This window comes from Neofelis nebulosa, chromosome 3, assembly GCF_028018385.1.
Source record: "Neofelis nebulosa isolate mNeoNeb1 chromosome 3, mNeoNeb1.pri, whole genome shotgun sequence".
Classification (NCBI taxonomy): domain Eukaryota; kingdom Metazoa; phylum Chordata; class Mammalia; order Carnivora; family Felidae; genus Neofelis; species Neofelis nebulosa.
Window position 1 is genome coordinate 114,279,686 of NC_080784.1, and position 22,981 is coordinate 114,302,666.

Here is a 22,981-nt window from a genome sequence, read left to right on the forward strand (position 1 = left end):
CTTAACCGACTGCGCCACCCAGGCGCCCCTAGCTTGTTCTTTTTTAATAGTCTAATGGGCTTGTGCACAGGAAAGGAAAAGCTTAATTTTTTTTCAGGACAAGAAATATGAGATACTTAAGGGCAGTCAAGTGTTCAGTAAATAGTCAACAGTCCATAACATTTGTGATCCAGTATGAAAAAAGACCCATAATTCTATGATCTTAAGTTAGAGCTGTCAACCTGTCACCACTGGCTACATCCCTTACCTTCATTTATTAGTGATGTTTTCTCATCTCAGACACTAGATGACCCCACCACACATGAATGACTGAGGCAATATGCAAAATATGCAAAGATAAAACAGGTGAGCTTGTCTCTAAGCCAGGGCTCAGCAAAAGAAAAAATTTTTTTAAAAAGCTATATAGTAAAGATTTTAAGGTTTGTGGGCTCTATAATGCCTGTCACAACTACTCAACTCTGCTTCTGTAGCACAAAAGTATCCATAGATAATGTATAAATGAATAACCAATAAAACATTATTTATGCATTCTGATATTTGAATTTCATGTAACTTTCATGTGTCATAAAATATTGTTATTCTTGTGATTTTTCAACAGTTCAAAGTTGTAGAAATGATTTTGTTTGCAGACCTTAGAAAAATGAGTGGTGGGCCAGATTTGGCCTGCAAGTCGCTGTTGGTAGACTCCTGCTTTAAGGAAATGGATATACAACCTTTTGAACAGTAAGAATGATAATGATGATCCTGATCATGAATAAATTTGGGAAATTATTCCCTTTAAAGAATGTCTTTACTCTTCAAATGGCTTTAAAATATGAATTATTTGGGGCGCCTGGGTGGCTCAGTCGGTTGAGCAGCCGACTTCAGCTCAGGTCACGATCTCGCGGTCCGTGAGTTCGAGCCCCGCGTCGGGCTCTGGGCTGATGGCTCGGAGCCTGGAGCCTGCTTCCGATTCTGTGTCTCCCTCTCTCTCCGCCCCTCCCCCGTTCATGCTCTGTCTCTCTCTGTCTCAAAAATAAATAAAACGTTAAAAAAATAATAATAATAAAAAAAATTAAAAAAAATAAATAAAATATGAATTATTTTTAACTAGAAAGCTCTCCCCTTTAACGATTTTGTTCACAGAATCTCTCTATACGTGAGTTTTCAGATCCAATGTGGTAGGTCCCTAAAGAAAATCCCCACTTTTCTCCTACTCTCATAATTGGGTGCCACTTATGCCACTTCTCCTCTGTTGCTGTCAGGAATTGTCTCATGTAATAGGGACATCTTTGGGGCACCTGGGTGGCTCAGTCGGCTGAGCATCTGACTCTTGATTTCAGCTCAGGTCATGATCTCATGGCTGTGGGATAGAGACCTGCATTGGACTCTATGCTGGCTGTGCAGAGCCTGCTTGGGATTCTCTCTCTCCCTCTCCCTCTGCCCCGCCCCTGCTCACGTCACTCTCTTTCAAAAAATAAAATAAAATAAAATAACATCACTTTCTTAAGTGTTTCTTGAGCCTTCAAAGAATAACAAGTGGTTGACTTCGCACATGACAGTTTCACTCTAAGTGACTATAATTTTCAGGAGGTACTGTGCCTAAGTCACATTATCTTCTAAATTCCTTTCTTTTCAGGCATGGAGAGATAAAACAATATTAGCAGCCAGCTCCAAGAAGCCTGGACTAGGGTTGCGACCAGTTAGGAATGCTGCCTTTGTTTTTGTTCTTTCGATTAGTTCACTGCTCAGCACTACCACTGGAGGGCAGGCAAAGGAAGGGAGAAGAAACGAAAGGCGCTCACTGGATATCAGTTTTAAGCATTTGTTCCAGAGCTTTGCACAAATCATTCATTCTAAATAAAATAAATGGATACTTGAGTATTAGTAATGAATTGTAACCATAGCTACCTGTTAATGAAAATTTCTAGTAAGTAGTAGCTTTTTAAAATTAATTTAGAGGAGTTTATTTGTATACTCACAATGCCTTGAGCTTAGAAACATGCCATCTTGGAATTAGAAGGGACTTTAAGTATTATTTAATACAACTCACATTTTGGGGGGTGAAGAAAACTGGTGCCTAGAGAGGCGATGAGATTTTTCTAAGGTAACTTTGAAGGAATTCTGAATCCTTAACCAGTCTGTGTGGTTTCTGTCAGTGGTGTTGTTATTGTTACTGCTTTTTAAACTGCAGTCTCTTGCTTCTTCCGAACTATAGGCTACATAGACATTTATATAAACAGTATATTAAAAGACATCAATTTTGAGGTGCCTGGGTGGCTCAGTCAGTTAAGTGTCCAACTCTTGATTTTGGCAGCTCAGGATCTCACCCTCATGAGATGGAGCCCCGAGCTCCATGTAAAGCTCTGTGCTGAGTATGAAGCTTGCTTAAGATTTTCTCTCTCCCTCTTGTTCTCCCCTCCCCTGCTTGTGTGCGCGCTCTCTCTCTCTCTTTCAAAAAAGAAGACATCAATTTTATTTTGTCTAGATTAGTGCATTTCTGAATACTCTATATTGAGAAATTTCTTTCTTCACCTTGAATAGTCACAATGCAGTCATTCCACTCAAAATTTCATGATGACCTACATCCCCCAATAATAGCCCCTCATTAGTTGGGTTTGGTGTGGTAAGCACAAAAGGAAAAGAAGACTGTTTCTGTTACTAGTATCCCAGGAAGGGAAAGGACAAGTTGCAGCTGAGCCATTGCTGTCCCATCAGGGCTATTTCTTATACTAGGAGAAAAAGAAAGGATGGATATATTTCTCAGCTTGATTTCATGACCATATACTGTTACAAATTCCCCATTACCTGTTATCATTTCTTATGCACAAGCACAGCCTTAAAGATTTTCCAGGTGATGGCTTTGATCTTATTCCCCTTCACGACTACCTACTTGAGGTCTGAGATAGGGTTTCGGGGAAGGTGATGAGCTTGAAAGAGAATAGACAGCTGGCCATCCCCAGATTTAGTACCACACCAGGTCAGCTAATGAAGAGTCACTTTGGTCAGAAAGTATTTGCTAGGGAAAGATCTTGAACAATATCACAGATTGTGGAATTTAGGGGCAGCAAACATAGAGTGATGCTAATTCAAGTAAAGACACTATTCAGATACTTGAATGAAGTAAAAGAATGTTCCAATTGGCTTGAGAGCTTATTGAGTGTGGTCTATACTGATCATATGCTGTTTTCAGATATTAGCTAGTGTTTGAAGATTGTATGGGAAAAGTGAGTGTTTTAGTGGCTAGTGGGTTGTGTGTGTGTGTGTGTGTGTGTGTGTGTGTTAATTTATTCCACAGCACTATGATGGCATGAAAAAATTAATATCTATTCATTCTAGTTTGGTTTCTAGCTCCATCTGTAGTCACAGGGTAGAGGAAGACATATTTCACTTGAGAAATATTAGTTTTAGATAGGACTAGATTTTTAATTAATTATACCATAGATACCAGGATAAAGGAAATATGAGAGTATTACTGAATTATTAGAATAGCTATTCACTTTTAAAGACTCCTGGTACATCTCTAGGAGTTGCTTTAAAAATCATTTAATTTGAAGTCAGCTTTGAAAATTCCAAGAATGTGTTATCCATCAGTTTCATTTAGAATGAAACTATGCAAATGGAATTTTAACTTAATTTTTAAAAATGAATTGTCTTTGTTTTTTTCTCCGTGTTGTTTATTACAGACCATTCATTCATTTAAGAAGCACTGTTTGGATTGTCTATCATGTGTAATGCAGTCTACTAGGGACTGGAATATATACAAAGATACAGAAGACAGAGTTCCCCACTAAAGGTGCTCACAGCGAGAGAAGATATGATGAAATGTGACTTTGAAGCTGATGGAAACGTTACAAGGTGTTCTAACGTACACATAAGAACAGGCACATGGCTTCTCCCTTTCTTCCAGTGTCCACAGAGAGTATTTTATTAGTAGACAAGAGGAGTAAAATGTATTGATGTGCTCCCTGAATATCTCCTAAGTCTTGGTCTTGTGTCTTACGTAAATAGTCACCTAGGAATTTTGCCATTGGGTAAAGAGGCTGTTTCTTTTTGGGGTGGCATAGAGACTGCTAGATGCCACATAAGAAGGCTCAGTGGTGGTAAGAGCTGAAGGAATAGTGAGCGGACATTGTCCTGGGGAATCACATCCAAAAGGAGTACTGGCACTCTTTCGGAAGGCTGGCAGGACACTGCTCTGACCTGTTTTCTACGTTCTGGACTGGCACCCCAGCACCACTGCTCTGCCTAACCACCCGAGGCCTCACAGTGGGGAGGATGGAGGAGAATGGGAAGAAGCAGGAAGACAATTCCGACTCCAGGCTGAGTGGGCCAACCTACAGACAGGACAGTTACAGGGACAGAGTGTAGCCACACTGATGCCATTAAAACCCTGAGAGATTTGGCTTAGGTTTTCTAGAAAAACAAAAAAGAAGCTGAAATACCCACTGGGGCAGTATGCCTAAGGGGGATGTGTGCAATGCTTTTGAAAATGTATTACCATTTCTGCTTCCAAAAGGAAGCAGGCCCTCTTTATTCCTTGACTCTACACATTCCTTGAATGTGTGTATTTGCCACTTTTAAGTCCAATAATAAGGAAAAAGTCCTTGCACGAACTATAAAGGAAGACTTTTATAGATACACTTAAATCTTTATGTCATGTCACTATGGACTGAGTTGTGTTCCCCAAAATTCATACATTGAAGCTTCATCTCTAATGCGATTGTGTTGGCAGATGGGGTCTTTGGGAGGTATTTAGGTTTAGATGAAGTCATGAGGGTGGGACCCTCATGATGGGATCAATGCCTTGATGATAAGAGGCACCCAAAAGCTCTCTCCCTCGGCTATGTGAGGACACAGGGGAACGGCAGCCATCTGCCAGCCAGGCAAACAGCCCTCTCTAAAACAGGAATCTGCGGTGCCTTGGTCGGAGACTTCTCAGCCCCCAGAACGGTGAGAAAATAAATTTCTGTTGTTTAAACGACTCAGTCGATGTATTTATTATGGCAGCCTAAGCCAATACACATGTAAAGGATATCAAAAATAACTAAGGACTCCATGTAACTTCTCCATGAAATTTCTGCTACATGGTAATTAGAAATAACAGTGTGGGCACTTAACTGGATGTGAAGTCACCTTTCTATGTTTTGCTGCTTAATCTGTCCCTGCGTAAGGAGAGGAAAAAGTAACAGAGGAGTAGTTCCTTGATTAATCACATACCGACATTCATCAGCCACGGACCGATGTGGCTCACGCGTAAAACTATTAAAAGTCATAAATCATACCCGACATCCTTTTTGAAACTTCTCTGGGGTTATCCAGTCTTCAAGCATCCTCAGAATGGAAACGCCCTATGGTGGAAAAGAATAGCAAATTGAACTAGTAAAGGATACCAATGACCACTGTCGTGACTAGTATTTCATGATCATATGTGTGAGATTATCTCTTCAATATGACTCCACTAAATTACTTGGCTATAGCTCCATGGTTTTCAAATAAAAACAGCATTTGGCATACCTCCTGTATCTATGCTTCTAAAATAACAAAAAGGTCAAGAGTAGTTGATAAAGGGGCCATCATTTCAGAGACTTGGGGGTTAAATAATTATTGCACTTCATCAAATGAACCAGCAGATGGAGCTTTTCTAATGAAAGAACCGTTAGAAAGACTTAGAAAATTCTTATTTTTCAGTGAATAAGGAAAGTAATTCCATGATAAAATTCTGGCTACTTCTTAAATTTATTTCAATACTTTTCAAAATACTACATTTTGTGGAAATAGTTGAGGAATTATCTGGTCAAATAGTTTAATATAGATATATCATTTAGGTATAAAATCCTTTTCAAAAGCAGTTCATCTCATTTGGTTTTATTTTGTCTGAAGAATCTAATGAATACTTCTGCTCTCTACTTTCTCTGCACATGTTATAAGATTAATACTAAAATGCACTATTGATAAATTTTTATATCCATTTTCAAGTAACTTGCCGGAAGAACATGTGCTTCTCCCCATCTGATAGCAATTTTTACTGCAATTTATTAAGTATAAATTATTTTTGCACAGAGAAGACTAAAGGCCTAGAACATTTATTTCTGACCTAGTATCTTAAACCCATGGAATATCTAGGACTCGGAAAGAAACCGATTTAATAAAATATAAACATCTCCATGTGAGTAATTAGAATATCCTGTAAGTGGCCTAGAAATGTTCACTTTAACAGAAATATAAAAGAATCATTAGCAATACGAAAGAAAAATGAGAAAAGAAGCCTAAAAAGATGCTGTGGGAATGACAGGGAAAGCCAAAATTATGATGCTATAAATTTGAAGTAGCCATCTATAGAAGGCTTTTCTCACGTAAGCCATTTTATCTAGTATTCATTTTAATAATTAAAATATTTTGTCTTAAACAAAACTAGGTATTATCCAGAATAACAAACGGTATTCATTTCCAGTGGCTTTTGAGCAACTTAGCATAGTGGGTAAACCTTGAACAGCAAAAGGGAAATAACTATATCATGCTGCATGCAGGCATGAATACATTTGGAGGAGGAGCTGTAGGAAGGAAACACTGTGGGAAAAATGGGTCGCTGCAGACCTTCAGTAGTTCTGCAAAAAAAATTTCATGGATAAAAATGCCCCATCTGCAACATGCTAATAACGTCATCTTTATGTCTTATATAAAAATGGATAAAAGGAATTCCTTCCAACTGAGTTGGGTTTCAGTTCTTCCTGGAAGCACTAAAGGATTCTATAGAAAAGATGTCCCCATATATGGTGTTTTCCAAAGACCACATAGCAGAAAAAGAAGATTTACTGTCTTTTAAAAAATCAGATAAAAGAATTTGAAGCTTAAAGTGTACATGTTCAGTTAGAATGAGAGAGGCTATAAACAAAAGTGAAGGGAGAAATCTTTCAAAGTCTGGTTCAAAGTCTTATGACAATGACCAGCATTGATCGTTTTGACTGAAAAGTACCAACTACTGAATATTCAGCATCCAGAATAAGTTCCACACTGTTTCCTAAAGCCCATGAGCATAGTCTAAACTTCTTACCGTTTTTAGGCATTTACGAAAAGTCACTAAACAGGAAGATGCTCACAACAATGTCCTATCTTCCCCACCTTGCTATAGGATATTCCATCAAAGACAGATGTTATTTCAGCAGGAGTTGTCACAGTGACAACAATTGGGTGCGAAGACGTCAAAGAATCGTCCTCTTGTACAGGTAACACGTCTTCAAGTAACATCTGATCTCTCTGAAACGACACAACGAACCAAAGAAATACAGCACTTCCTCTATACTGGTCCATATTTCAAAATATCAGGGATATAAAATTGGGGGAGAATAAATATAAATTGCTCAAATCACTTAAGACAAGCGTTAGGTGTCCAAATGAATCACATGTTGCACTGATTCATCTGCATGGATTCCGTTCCTTTCTTCTAGTATAATTCCTTTGACTTCGCCCCTATGTGACAGGCCAAGAAGACACAAGCATCTGTGAATTCTGTCTCTGCCACTTCTGTGTGACTTTCGGACATGTGCCAAGCTTTTCAAGCCCTATTTCCGCACCTGTGCAATGGGCATGTTATCGCCTCACACCTTTGTTCTCAGAATTAAGTGAGGATACATGTTGATCTGCCAAAAACTAATGTTCGGGATTTCTTTTTTTCAGTCAACTAATCATTAGAATTTGGATGATTCATAATTAATCAAAGAAAATATTAGCTTTTTCCATAGTTCATCATCTTCTCACTCCAATACTATGTTTTCTTGTCAAAATACAGTGGTTGAGAGGTCTAGCCATCTAGTCAGACTTCCACAGCTCATAACTCAATTTTTGCCATTTTCTAGATACGTAGGTTTAAGCAAGCTCCCGCACCCATCAAATAGCGATAATAATGGCATCTACTTTTTGGAATTGTTAGAGAATTCAGTGAGATAATGCATGGTAAGCATTTGGCATAGTCTCTGGTGGAGTGAAAGCCAACACATTAGCTGCTATTATTATTTTGATTCATAATCAATTAGATTCTGAAATCTCATTCTGTTAAATCATTACTTAAAAAAAAAAAAAATCAAAAGCCTTATTGGGTCTTCTTTTATTAAAAATATTCCCCAAAGAGGAGCATACTATATTTACGTTTTCCAATTTTGTGATTTCCATTTATAATAGACAAGGTACTATTGTCAAGTGATGACTGCCAATCAAGGTAATTTTGACCTGGACTTAAAACTTTGTACACCTTTTAGATGCAGAATGTATTCAGGTCTCAGGGTCAGGAAATTTGACTCTAGTCTTAGTTGTGCTACCGATTTTCTATGTGAGATTGGAAAGTTATATTACCTTCCTGGGCATCAGAGTTTTCACCTGTAAAGTGAAGCTCCACTATTGTGGTACTTATCAGGCTCTCTTACAGTCTGTCTTTTTATTTATCTGTCCCCTCTACCCGCCATACCCTTAACTGGGAGCTCCTTGAGGGCAAGAACTATGTTTTGTTCAGTTTTGGATACTCTGTAGTGTTCACTAAAGACAGAAGACTGAATGAGTGGATAAAGAATGAATGAATGGGGGGCACTTGGGTGGCTCAGTTGGTTAAGTGTCCTCTTCTTGGTTTTGGCCCGGGTCAGGATCTCACAGATTGTGATTTTGAGCCCCACATCAGGCTCCATGCTGACAATGCGGAGCTTGCTTGGGATTTGCTCTCTTTCCCTCTCTCTCTGCCCTTCCCCTGCTCATGCTCTCTCACTCTCTCTCTCTCTCAAAATAAATAAATAAACTTAAAAAAAATGAATGAATGAATGATGATGAATGGGTGAATAAATGAGTTGGACCATGTGATTAAATTTCACTTAAGAACTGCATACTAAATTCTTTTGAAATTTCATTGGTGTTTTGAAATACTGAATTGGAATATTAAAATGTTATATATATATATATGACAACAATTTAAAATGTTATACTTTCTTGCAATACCTTGATATAAGTATGGCATCAGGTTATTTTATAGAAAATAAAGGACAACATATTTTTCATTTATATAGTTTAGTTTCAATAAATTACAAAATCAACAATTTTCAACATATGTGAGTGATTCCCAACTAGTGGAAAGTTTGTCCCCCAGGGAACATCTGGAAACATGTGGACACATTTTTGGTTTTACAACTGAGGAGGGAGGGTTACTTGTATCTCTATATGGGCCAGGGATGCTCTTAAATATCCTATAATACACAGGACAGCCTCCACCATTATCAAGCACTCCTGAATTATCTGGGCCAAATCTCAGTAGTTCCATGGTTGGAAAACCATGATGTAGATTAAAGTTCTAAAGCAGGAATTGTTGCAAGTTAACTTCTTCATTTTTTAAGATAGCTTGCAGAATCGGCCAAAGGCTTCAAGTTTGTCTTTTTATTTTTTCCAGTAGAGGGCGGTAGTCTTATAGTACACAACTTTCTGTAATTCTCTACTTTTACACATCTACACATTTACACTTTCATATATACTAACAGACAGGCATACCTACACCATCTAAATAGAGATAAAGACAGATTTAGCTTTTCAGAAAAAAATCTTTAGGGTTCACAGACGCCTTTGTTCCAGGCCCCTCAGGGACATAAGGTACGATAATGGTAGTTACATGTATTTTTAGGAGCTTTTAAGCTTACAAGAGAGAGAACAATGTTCTTCTTTTATAGAGGAGAGAACCAACTCAGGATACGTCACTTGCTCAAAGTCACATTCTCTGTAACACTAAGTTTATGCTCTTATTTCTTTACCACACTATTTCACCATAAGGTAAGTGGTTTGCAAAATGAGAGATTTTTCAAAGGACTAGCACTACAGACACTTAAATATAGAGCTGCGTTGCCTAAGCTCACTATGTTTTTTTTCTTACTTTGACACATGTTATTAAGGGACTCTATCAAGGATATCCTCAGACTGGGCTGGTCAATTGCTCTCCGAGACCTCGGCACTCACCCTAAGCCAGATACAGTTCAGTGGAGCTGACCGATTCTACTCCATACACACAATGGGCTTGGCTCCCCAGTTCACCATTGCACCAGGCCATGACTCGGGGACATTGTCATTGTGTACAGGTCTCAGTCACTTTCATGAGGAAAATAGACATTTGGAGCTTATGTGTTTAGGGCTCACCATTTGCCACTCTTTTTCTGCTTGGTTTACTCCCAGGAACTCAAAGAAGGAAGCAAAGCCTTCATTCAGCCACAAGTCTTCCCACCATTCCATGGTCACAATATTTCCAAACCACTGGAATTATAAGCAATAAAGAGATGGTTAAATTTTTATGCTTGTGGTAGAGAGGCCTAGACAATTTCAGTACGTTTATTTGTCCATGAAAATGTCACTTGACACAGAAGTGGCAGGCATTGTACTTAATTAGCATTTATTTCCTGCATTATTTCTCCTGATTTTTTCTACTTCTCCTGATTTTTAAATGATCGTAAATTCTCTTTCGTTTATTGCCTTTATTTAAGTATCACCAGGACTATTTAAAGTCATAACAAAGATTCCTGTATACTTACTACAGGCAAAACAATGTGTCTTAAAAGGTTTTATGGTAAAATATTTAGTAGCACTAAGAAAGACTTTCAAGCAGGATTTTCTGATTGGCCGTTTTTTTATTTGTCAAGTTATAATTAATTTCAGTTATTCCTATGGTCTTAAGCTACTTTAAAAAACAAGCGAAGGGGCGCCTGGGTGGCGCAGTCGGTTGAGCGTCCGACTTCAGCCAGGTCACGATCTCGCGGTCTGTGAGTTCGAGCCCCGCGTCAGGCTCTGGGCTGATGGCTTGGAGCCTGGAGCCTGTTTCCGATTCTGTGTCTCCCTCTCTCTCTGCCCCTCCCCCGTTCATGCTCTGTCTCTCTCTGTCCCAAAAATAAATTTAAAACGTTGAAAAAAAAAAAAATTAAAAACAAGCGAAAATTTGAGGGGCATCTGGGTGGCTCAGTCGGTTAAGGGTCTGACTCTTGATTTTGGCTCAGGTCATGATTTTGTGGTTCATGGGTTTGAGACCCGCATCAGGCTCTGCACTGACAGAGCCTGTCTCCCCCTCCCCTGCTTGTGTGCGCACTCATGCTTTCCCTCTCTCTCTCTCTCTCTCTCTCTCTCTCAAAATTAAAAAAAAAAAAAAAAGCTGATTTGATGCTAAGATTCTATACCTGATGCACAAGTTCATGGGCAACCACACTGGCCACCCTCTGCCGGTTTGATGAAGCTGATTCCTGAGGGTCATAAAGCAAATTTGTTTCTCTGTAAGTGATTAGTCCCCAGTTCTCCATAGCCCCGGTGCCGAAGTCTGGAATAGCGATTTCATCTATGGAAAAAGAAACACTCCCATGAGAAATACTTCTTTGCATTTGTTTATAACATTTCTTACCAAATTAAGTTCTTTGGATGAATGTGTTTTAAAAAGGCTAAAAATAATTTCTTAGAATAAAAAACAATAATCTATTTGTGTGAACTATTCAATCTTCATGCACTCAAACTTTCCATGGAATGTTTCCTGTTGACTCCAGATATCAATGTGTCTTCTATCTTTCAAAGAAGGATACTAATGGCAATGCTCTTTTCAGTCCTCTATAATTTTATGTCTTTGTCTCTGTCTGTACTTCATTTTTATTAGAAGTGCAGGGCTTCGAAGTACACAGAGATATATTTCTATCCAGGGATGCAGAATATTAGAGAATATAAAATTCCACTTTTTCCCTATTTCTGTACAATTTATCAGCTCGATTCCCTACTAATTGAATAGGGTCCCATCAATTTGTGTGCACTAAAGAAGTTGGGTCAACACGAAATAAACTGTATTCTTTCTCAATTCTCTTCCAGACCTACCATGTCGGGTTCTACCAGGACTTTCTATTCTTTATTTTTGTTTGGGCCCATAATCTTAGATATAATGACAGGAAGAAGCGGTGCTGATCAGTTCCATGTTAAATCGCAAAACGGAAAATGTTGAGCTCGATTAGTGGACAGGATGCAATTTCTTCAGTTAATGAACTATAATAAAAAAATGTAATTTCTCTACTAGCACCCAGAATTTCAATGATTCTAGTTAAAATAAGGATTCCTAAACCTTTTTATAAAGAATGAAAAATGGGTATATTATCTTCAATAAAAATCAAGATTACAGCAGTAGTTTTCTTTTTGTGTCATCTTCATTCTTAGGTTTGGCTATTTTGTCACAAGAACACCCACTTAAAGGGTGAAGAACTATTCCCTCCAAGGACCAATATTTTCTATAACATTATGGAATGTAGGGGCGCCTGGGTGGCGCAGTCGGAAAAGCGTCCGACTTCGGCTCAGGTCACAATCTCGCGGTATGTGAGTTCGAGCCCCGCGTCGGGCTCTGGGCCGATGGCTCGGAGCCTGGAGCCTGCTTCCGATTCTGTGTCTCCCTCTCTCTCTGCCCCTCCCCCGTTCATGCTCTGTCTCTCTCTGTCTCAAAAATAAATAAAAACGTTAAAAAAAATTAAAAAAAAAAGACATTATGGAGTATAATTTGTACCTAATCTTTGAACAAAAGGACTTTTTTTGTGACCTGGTTTTTCTAGTGAGTAGTAACATTATAATTAATGAACTCTAGTGTAGTGTTTAATAAACAGGGAGTGTGACAAATGCAGAAGTCATCTGTAAAAAAAGTCTAGGAAACAGTTAATTCTGAAAGGGTTGAAATGCATTTTAAAGTATAAAGAAGGAGTAAGGGAGAATGAGGAAGAGAAAAGGAGCAGAGAGAATAAATATCTAAAAGCTCCACTTCCCACTTTATCCTGGGTGGTACAAGTGAGATAAAGAGAGAAGAGACTTTTAAATTGATGTGCTTAACATTTTATTAAATATTATTCTGATTTTGATGAAAAGTTGTTTCTCTGTAATAGTTGGGAGCTGATGCCATTGAAGAGAAAACGGAGCATCTACAAAGGTGCTCAGAGCCACAGCTATTCCCACTCAGAGAACCTGGTTTCCCAGTCACTTTGCACTGCTAATTTGTTAAAGTACAGGCATAAATTGAAATGGAGAAATCAATTTTGGGTTGGTTGGCATTCTTGTTGCCTCCATTTTATCCCTACAGACATCTATATGGATGTTTCATTTAAAGTCTTTGCAAATACCACGCAAGCTTACTAATAAAAGATTTTTGCTGTTGGTAGAAGTGTCATATCCACACCATTTCGATTATAGCCTTATTTTTATTTTAAAAAGAAAACGTCCCCCCACCATTAGAAAAAAAAAAAATATATATATATATATATATTTTTTCATTCTAACTGCTAGAGAATCTAGAATTAGTCTTGTCCAATGGAAGGACAGGAAGAACATAGGACTCCGATAGCATCATTTATCTCTTTTAGTTATGAACTCATTGATGGGAGAGCAGCAATGTAAGCTATTGGAACAGTAATGACTCTGAAATCAACTAATCTAGTTTGCTATTTCTGGCTCCATTATTATCAGCGTCTGCAGTTCCACACATTACTTTAATCTTTATTTGGAAGTAAAAGTCTTTGCATTTAACAGGTAAGAACAGAGTAAGTATGGACATTATTCTTGGAGGAATCCAAAATGCGTTTTAGGGTCTAGTAAATATTAGACACATATTTTAGGCATATAATAAAAAGACTAAGGGGTGACTATTAACTGAAAATGCTAAACCTGGAGGAAATGATTTAACTTTGGTGAAAGCAAAGGCAATATTAAAAATAAGAAAATAAAAAATGAGTCTCACCTAATTTAGGAAGAGCATAATCCATAGCAAAGTATTCTTCAAAATAATCAAACACAATTTTAGTTATGGTTGCAGCATATTCAGCTGTGTGCTTTTGCTCTGGCTGGACATATATAGTGAGCTATTAAACAAAACACAAAAATTCAGTGAAAATTATTCTTTGTTTGATAAAACACAAAAACTATGACATATAACATAGTGGAGAGAAGGTGAGCTTTGGGGCCAGGTAGAGACTTGTTTGAATCCCAGGTCTTTATGGTTTTGGACAAATCACTTCACATCTCTGAGACTGATGTGTAAAGGAAATTATGCTGTATAACACTCTGAGTAATTTCAATAACTAGAAATTATGTAAGTCGTAACAGTTGGCATAGTGTCCAATATATTTTTTAAATGTTATTTTTTTCTATTTAGAACATATATTCTTAATATCTATGTGTACCTATTTTTCTATCAATTTCTTTCTCTTTCTCTCTCTCTCTCTCTCTCTCTCTCTCTGTGTGTGTGTGTGTGTGTAATCTGCCTTTGAGGAAATGAGTCATGTGATTTTCTCATCTAAAGAGCCCTTAGATACATTTTTTTTTTTGCTTGTACTATTCATTACTGTCCAAATTACCCTTTTGATATTTTAACTATTTTACTCCCAGAGTCTAAAATATAGTGATTCAAAATTTTCTGACAGGGAGGCATCTTGACAAACTACATCAATTCTCTATTTGTGTGCCTATGCCATGATTTATAAATCAAATCCAAGTATAAACTTTTTACCCCCCAATTTCAAGCATGTATGACCCAGAATAGCCAACACAATATTGAGGGAAAAAAACTAAGTTGGAAGATTGATACTACCTGACTTAAAGACTTACTATAAAGCTATACTAATCAAGACAATGTGGTATTAGCAAAAGAATAGACAAATAGATCAGTACAACACAGTAGAGGGCCCAGAAATAGACCCAATAAAAATAGTCAAATGATCCTTGACAAGGAAGCAAAGGCAATACAATGGAATACAGATAATGTTTTTAACCAATGGTGCTGGAACAACTGAACTTGCACATGCAAAAAAATGAATTTAGATACTGACCTTACACCCTTCACAAAAATTAACTTAAAATGGATTGCAGACCTAAATGTAAAATGCAAAACTGTAAAATTCCTAGAAGATAACATGGGAGAAAACTTAGATGACCTTGGGTATGAAGATAACTCCTTGCAACACCATGAAAGAAATAATTGATGATTTGGACTTCATTAAAAACTTCTGGTCTGTGAAAGACAATGTCAAGAGAATGAGAAGACAAGCCACAGACTGGGAGAAAATATTTGCAAGAGACATATCTGATAAAGGACTGCTACCCAAAATATACAAAGAGCTCTTAAAATTCAACAAGAAGAAAACAAACAAGCTGATTAAAACGTGGGCCAAAGTCCTTAACAAACACCTCATCAGTGAAGATACAGAGTTTGCAAATGTGTACACAAAAAGATGCTCCCCATCATATGTCATCAAGGAGATGCAACAGTAAGGTACGACTGCACACCCACTAGAATGCCAAAACCTGGAACACTGACAACAACAAATGCTAGCAAGGACATGGAGTTCCCATACATTGCTGCTGGGAATGCAAAATGCTACGGCCGCTTTGGAAGATATTTTGGAAGTTTCTGACAAAACTAAACATACCCTTACTATATGATGCAGTAATTGTGCTCCTTTGTATTTACCTAAAGATTTTAAAACATGTCCAACAAATACTTGCACATAAATGTTTATAGCGGCTTCACTCACAACTCCCAACACTTGGAAGCAACCAAGATGTCCTTCAATAGATAAATAAACTGTGGCCCATCCAGACAATGGAATATTACTCTGTGCTAAAAAGAAATGAGCTATCAAGCCATGAAAAGACAGGGAGAAACCTGAAATACATATTACTAACTGAAAGAGGCCAATCTGAAAAGGCCTCGTACTGTATCACTCCAACTATATTAATTTTGGAAGAGGCAAAACTATGGAGACAATAAGGAGATCAGTAGTCGCTAGGGGTTAGGAGGTGGAGGAAGAAGGAAATATGAATAAATGGACCACAGAGGATTTTTAGGGCAGTGAAAGTAATCTGTAGGATATAACAATGATACAAAAATAACATTATACATTTGTCCAAATCCATAGAATGTACAATGCCAAGAGCGAAACCTATGGTAAACTATGGATTTTGGATATTATGATGTATCAATGTAGGTTCATCTTTGGTTAAAAAAAAAATGTACTATTTGGAGGAGTGATAGTGATATTGGGGGAAGGGATGCATATGTGGGGGCAGGAGGTATATGTAAAATCTTCATACCTTCCCTTCAATTTAATTGTACACTTAAAACTTCCCTAAAAAAAGTCTTTTAAAAATAACTTTGAGGAATTCAAGTGAAGCGTACTTGCTAAACTTATGGCCAGATTCAAAACCCTCAAGTAAAGCAAAATATGCAGTCATTTGGTAAATCCAATCCCATCTACCTAATGGCACAGGTGACTCATAACTTTAAAAAAGGAAAAAAGAAAGAGAAACTATGCCTACTTTCTTCCTTTATTATGCCAAAAGCATTGCTAATTTTGGTATTCTTATAGGCATGGATCTTGAGCCATTTTTTCTCAGCTGTGAACAACAGTGGAAAGATCCAATAATTTAATGGACAAATACCAGAGTGCCTGGGTGGGTCAGTCAGTAAAGCATCTGACTCTTAATTTCGGCTCAGGTCATGATCTCATGGTTAGTGGGATCGAGTCTCGAGTCAGGCTCTGTGCTGACAACTCAGAGCCTGCTTGGGATTCTCTCCCCCCCTCTCGTTCCGCCCCTCCCCCACTCGTGCACACACACACACACACACACACACACACACACACACACTCTCATTTTCAAAATAAATAAATAAACATTTTGTAAAAAGCAAATAAAGAACAAGTACTGAAAGAGCATCCCTGAAATTACCAGCGCTGGCTCACTGTTCCCACATCCACTGGGTCATTGACATTCTTGCTTTATTTGCAAAAGTAAAGATGTGTTCAACTTCATCTCTAAAGGCAACACTATTCACACAACTATCATCACAACATCCTTTGAGGTTTGTTTTTGTTTTTTTTCAGCTGTCAGGATAGATGATACATTTTCTCACTGTTTTTCTCTTTCTATGGAAACGATGACATGCATTTTCCAAGAAGTTCAGTGAAACTAAGGATCCAGTCGGTGGCCACCGTACAGAGCAGAGGTAGTTGCCCCTTGTGAAATCAAAACTATCATGACTAGACAGGATGGCTCCATTAGATGCAGAAATTCTGAGAATTTTTCATCTGTGAATTAATTAGGGTGTCAAAACTCCCTCAGAATTTCTACTACATCTATTCTCATTAAAAAATTTCAGGAAGGTAGTTCCATCATGACTTCCTCCACTGTTATTGACACCCTACTTCTGTGCCACACATAATGTTTGAACAATGAAACATTGAGAAAGAGGGAGAAAGAGGAAGAAGCGATAACAGCGAGTCCCTAGACTCACCGTTGAGAGTTAAGAGGAAGAAGAGATAACAGTGGGAACCCCAGGTGGAAAATGGGGAAGAGAAAGACTGTGCTCTTTGTACCAGATCTTCTTTCCCATGCTAGTGGATCAACTCCCTTTAAGCACAATGCTTCTGAGACAACATATTCTGTTTTTTCTCACTCTCTAGACTTCTGTTGGTAGATTGATATTAATGTGGATTCAATCAATGAAAGTAGTCCTTTCTTCTTTTGTTTCTGAGAAACTCAAGCCCCCAGAGCTATGTTCTGTCTTCATAGTCTAACCAGTCTGAAGATCACATGGGATCCATGACTCTTATTTTGAAGGGTCGTCAATCATATTTAATGACCATTGCTCTGATCAGCTGAGCTAAGCAATCACAGAATATACAGATTCAGACATTAATCTGGTAACATAACCAGCCAAAGTTTATCTACAAGCGTGTCCTATCTGCTATATATAAAAAACCATATTCTTAAAGACGGCCAACTGCCAACATGGTGTGCCATTTGAAGCTTCAAAATCCTTTCATGTGGCATCCATTTCATAGCAGGTCATCTGTGATGTTCAGATTTGCTGATTCAAGCGTTCTTCCCTCTGCTGCTGCCTTCACTCGTCCTCTGCTCAGCCCTTCCTGCTCTCTGACCTCGTCTTCAACTCATGCTCCATCTGTATCTCCCGCTCCTTTCTGTGGGCTTTAGTAAAGGTGGCTAGCCTTCCTCCACCATCAGCCACCATCTGTCCATGACAGAGTTAGGAAATTACCCCGAATTGTCATCACTTTGAAATAATTGCCATCTTCCTTGTTTATGTGTTTGCTTTACTGTGATGATTTTTTTTAAGTATATGACGGGCAATATTGAAACAGCTTGGAATGAGAAAGAAGAGATGCGTGCATATTCTTTCTTCTTGCCTTCTGAGTCATATATCTTTTATTATTCAAGGACTCTATTAAAGGTCAAATATCAAGTTTATAGGGGCGCCTGGGTGGCTCAGTCAGTTAAGCGGCCGACTTCGGCTCAGGTCATGATCTCGCGGTCCGTGAGTTCGAGCCCCGTGTCAGGCTCTGTGCTGACAGCTCAGAGCCTGGAGCCTGTTTCAGATTCTGTGTCTCCCTCTCTCTGACCCCCCTCCCCTCGTTCATGCTCTGTCTCTCTCTGTCTCAAAAATAAATATGTTAAAAAAAATTTAAAAAAAAATATCAAGTTTATATATAAGCTTTACAACCTCATATATAAATACAAAGTTTGTAAGGCTCTAAGAACCTAATTTGTATGCATAGATTTAGTTTGCAGAGGCAGCAAGTTCCCCAAGTAAATTAAATGACCAAGGTATACCACTGTTGGATACCATGGGTCGTATCTCAAAGTACTGAATCTATGGAGCTAGTGTCCGATTTAAAGTCCATGCCTTCTAATGCATATATTCAGCTGATTATTCTTTTGGGAAGAGTGATACATCTGAGTTATCGTTGTTGTTGTTACTTTTCTCTGATCATACGGGAACTGCCTGTAAAGAAGGCTTGCAGAGTTCTTAATATTGTCCCTTTCATTCAAGGATCTCCAGGAATTTGAGAGGAGGAATTTACGTCCATGAGAATTAGGAACCTGATTGGTTGCTGCCATTTCCTTTATGTGTCATCATTATGATTAATCATTAGTTCCACGGAGTACTTTAAAATTTCCAGGTAATGGAAGAAGCACTTTCCATGCAGTGTGTCACTCTATGCATCAATTCTGTGAATCTGAGACTATTAACAGTAATATAATATTTTGCATCACTGACAAGTTTCACTACTCCAGTTTTCACAATGATAAAATCCAAAGAGTTCTGAAAATATAAAGCTTTTTATGTGTTCAGAGCAAACTAATTTTGCAGACTCATCTGACCTGAACAAATGATAGTTTTTTCTAATCTTTATTTTTCTCACTACAAAAACAATGCTGCAGAAATTAGTATTTCTCTTTGACTGTAAGGTGCTGCCCCAGATCCTGCTGTAGTTATTCAAAACTATGCAGTATTTGTACCATTTGACCTTCACAAATCAGAAAATTGCTGAATTTTAACATGCAACTAGCCACATGGTTTTAGAGAAGAATTGTAGACCTCTACATCAGACTTTACAGTTTGAAGGGTTTTAAAAAGAAACTTCCTCTTGTGTACTTGAGACCAATGAAGACTAGGGCGAAACTGATTAGGATTCAGCCCAAAGTTTGGTCTTTACTGTATCATACTGCCTCTTTTCTCTACCCTAAGAATGAAACCTGACTTTCCCTAGGTGCAAAATAGGAATAACAGCACCTATCTTGTGTGGTTGTGAACATAAAATAAGCTAGTATTTGAAGCAGTGTTTGACACGTGAGAGTTTTATGCGTCCCATCGAGAAGACTAGTATCATTGCAGGTAATGTACTGAATTATTAACCTCTGTGATTTTCTTTGTCTGCACTTCCTTATAGGTGAGCGATATCCACATTACCAGTAGAACATTAAGAGAATACAAGGGGGGAAAAAGTGGAGTTTTTCACTTCCAAAATAGGCGTTTCATGCCCACACAATAAACTTGAAAGCCAAAAGCTTTTGACTTGCAAAAGTCTCATTAGAAAGGCTTTTAGGGACTGCTGGGTGGCTCAGGTGGTTAAGGTTAAGCATCTGACTCTTGATTTTAGCTCAGGTCACCATCTCCCTGGGAGATCGAGCCTGGCATCAGGCTCTGTACTGACAGCACAGAACCTACTTGGGATTCTTTCTCTCCCTCCCTCTCTCTCTGCCCTTCCCCTGCTCATACTCTCTAAATAGACAGTCAGACAGACAGACAGACAGACAGACATAGAAAGCAAGCAAGCAAGCAAGAAAAAAGCTTTTTAGAAAAAAAGCAGAAGGCCAAGAAAAAAAGCAAACCATAGAACTTATGCTGTAACAATGGACTGGAACGAGAACAGAGGAAGATCCAGACAGCTTTCCCTCAAAAAACTACAAGAGAGTTACTTGTGCCAGTTCATTTGAGTCAAAATTTAAGTTGTTTGGTGCCTGATGATTACAACTGCTGCAGAATTTTCTTAAAACAAAAACCAAACATTAAAGAAGTCTAACTTACCTCATAGAATTTTATATTTTAAATTATGTTTATCTTTTTGTAAATTTAAATAAAGAATATGAATCATTAGCAATCTTCTATGGCTTCCTGGATTGAATACATGCTTTGGGGGAAGATTAAGAGCCATTAATTTCGAATAGCCCTTCCAATAAAGGAAGGCATCGTTTTAAAAAACTCATAAAAATGTTATTGAAATTAAACTCATTCTGAAAACTTTACAAAGCCACAGCAAACATGTCTTTTTAAAATAATAAAATATCTCTCTGCCCCTCCCCCGTTCATGCTCTGTCTCTCTCTGTCCCAAAAATAAATAAAAAACGTTGAAAAAAAAATTAAAAAAAAAAAAAAAAAAGGGGCGCCTGGGTGGTGCAGTCGGTTAAGCGTCCGACTTCAGCCAGGTCACGATCTCGCGGTCCGTTGAGTTCGAGCCCCGCGTCAGGCTCTGGGCTGATGGCTCGGAGCCTGGAGCCTGTTTCCGATTCTGTGTCTCCCTCTCTCTCTCTGCCCCTCCCCCGTTCATGCTCTGTCTCTCTCTGTCCCAAAAATAAATAAAAAACGTTGAAAAAAAAATTAAAAAAATAAAATAAAATAAAATAATAAAATAAACCTATGTCAAAAACAGCTCTGAGGCAGAAAGTTGTCATTAGAAGGAGAACTGCTACAGGTAAGATCCACTGGCAAATACGACAATGAGTGGTCAAAGTTTTAAGGAGAAATAGGATATGTACATAACCTTTAATTATCTCTCCCTGTGTATACTTATTAATTGCTGAGGTGGCTATAATATATATCCATAAATTCTTTGATAGTCCTCCCTCCAGGAAGTGGAGTTTAATCCCTTTCCTCTTGGGAATAGGCTATACTTAGTGATCACTTGTAATAGATAGAATATGGAAAAGAAAAATAGTAATTTATACTAGGGAAACCTGGCAGATACCACCTGAACCAAATGACCAAAGTTAGCATCACCAACAATAAGTTGTGTTGATAGCATGTGTCCCTTGATATGATCTAATGAGAAGTGTACCTTTTCTCTGAGGTATTTTCCCTCCAAATCCAAAACCCCACTCTAATCATGAGAAAACTTCAGGGATATTGAGGGATATTGTACAAAATATCTGACCAGTCCTCTTCAATAATATCCAGATTATTAAAAACAAGGAAAGATGGAGAAAATGTCATAGACTAGACAAAATTAAGGAGACATCATGACTAAATACGATGTAGTATAATCTATTGGATCCTGGAACAGAAAAAACACATTAGTGGAAAAACTGGTAAAATTAAAATAAAGTCTGCAGTCTAGTTAGTAGTTTTGTACAAATGCTAATATCTTAGTTTTGATGAATGTATGATAAATGGTTTTGTAAGATGTTAACTTTGGAGGAAGCTGGGTAAATGTTACATGGGAATTCTTTTGTATCTTTGCAACACCTGTACATCTAAAATTATTTCAAAATAAGAAGTTTAAAAACATAGGAGTATGAAAACAATAAAGCTTATTTCTAAGAAGACTATTTCCATGTAGGAGAATGCATAAATTAAAATCCATGGCATAAAACCAAAAACTGCTCTAAAATATAAAGTTTATTTTAAAAAGCCCCATGATATACATATTCCCTGCCCTCAATCTTTCCAGTCCAGACAAATGGACCAAGCCAGAAGCAAGTAAGAAGACACAGGCAGTAGGAAGGATTCATTCAAAGGTATAATTCTATTCAGGAATCATCCTATAACATTTTGGAAGCAGGCACAATACAACCTCTTCCACTGAGTCAATCAAATTAATATGGTTATAGTATAAAACTAATTAAATCGACAATACCAGCCTCTCTTAGTGAGTAGTCCCCCACAACTTCCTCCGTCTGATCATGAAAGCCAAGGAATTTGACTATAGTTGAATTAATCTCTAGCAAAGTAACTGCTCCTTTTTTGCACATCCCTCTTTACAAAAGATGGAGGTCAAAAGCCCAAAGAAACCCAAGTCCTAATTAGAACTTACTGTTTCTCAGGAACAGGATCACTCTTACCATTTAATTTGTCCTGAATTTGGTTCCTGGAAGACTAGTGCCAAGCTAAAAAGTCTAGCAAAGTTATTGAGGTCATAGGTCAAATGTACTTCAGATGGCATCACAAAACTAATAACTTAGAATGATTTTTATATATGGTAATATAGGTAATTTTCCTTTTTCTTTAACATTTATTTGTTATTGAGAGACAGAGACAAAGCATGAGCATGGGAGGGGCAGAGAGAGTGGGAAACACAGAATCCGAAGCAGGCTCCAGGCTCTGAGCTGTCAGCACAGAGCTTGATGCGGGGCTCGAACTCACAAACTGTGAGATCATGACCTGAACTGAACACGGACACTCAACTGACTGAGCCACCCAGGCGCCCCTAATTTTCTTTTTTTCTACTTGCTTTCTTCCAGCCACATTTTCTATAATGTATGGGTATTAAACCTATAACTTAAAAATATATTCATAATCCACGTTGTTGTGGATTTGAAAATGGAATGCAATACAGCCCAACAGAAGACTTTGAACTAACCTAAGAGGTTAATGACATGTTTATCAAGGATATTGCTTCCCAAAATTTGACTCCTA

The 22,981-nt window shown here is 37.9% G+C and overlaps 1 protein-coding gene across 1 annotated transcript in view; it reads right to left on the minus strand.

Annotated features, from left to right (window-relative positions):
- ENPEP (glutamyl aminopeptidase) overlaps window positions 1–22,981 on the minus strand; it is an 83,918-nt gene that overhangs the window by 41,901 nt on the left and 19,036 nt on the right. Inside the window, exons 4-8 of the mRNA XM_058721649.1 lie at window positions 13,730–13,850; window positions 11,163–11,317; window positions 10,138–10,251; window positions 7,102–7,236; window positions 5,265–5,330 (exon numbers count right to left, since the gene is read on the minus strand). Coding sequence (XP_058577632.1) covers window positions 5,265–5,330; window positions 7,102–7,236; window positions 10,138–10,251; window positions 11,163–11,317; window positions 13,730–13,850 — 591 coding nt within the window. The remainder of the gene's footprint in view (window positions 1–5,264; window positions 5,331–7,101; window positions 7,237–10,137; window positions 10,252–11,162; window positions 11,318–13,729; window positions 13,851–22,981) is intronic.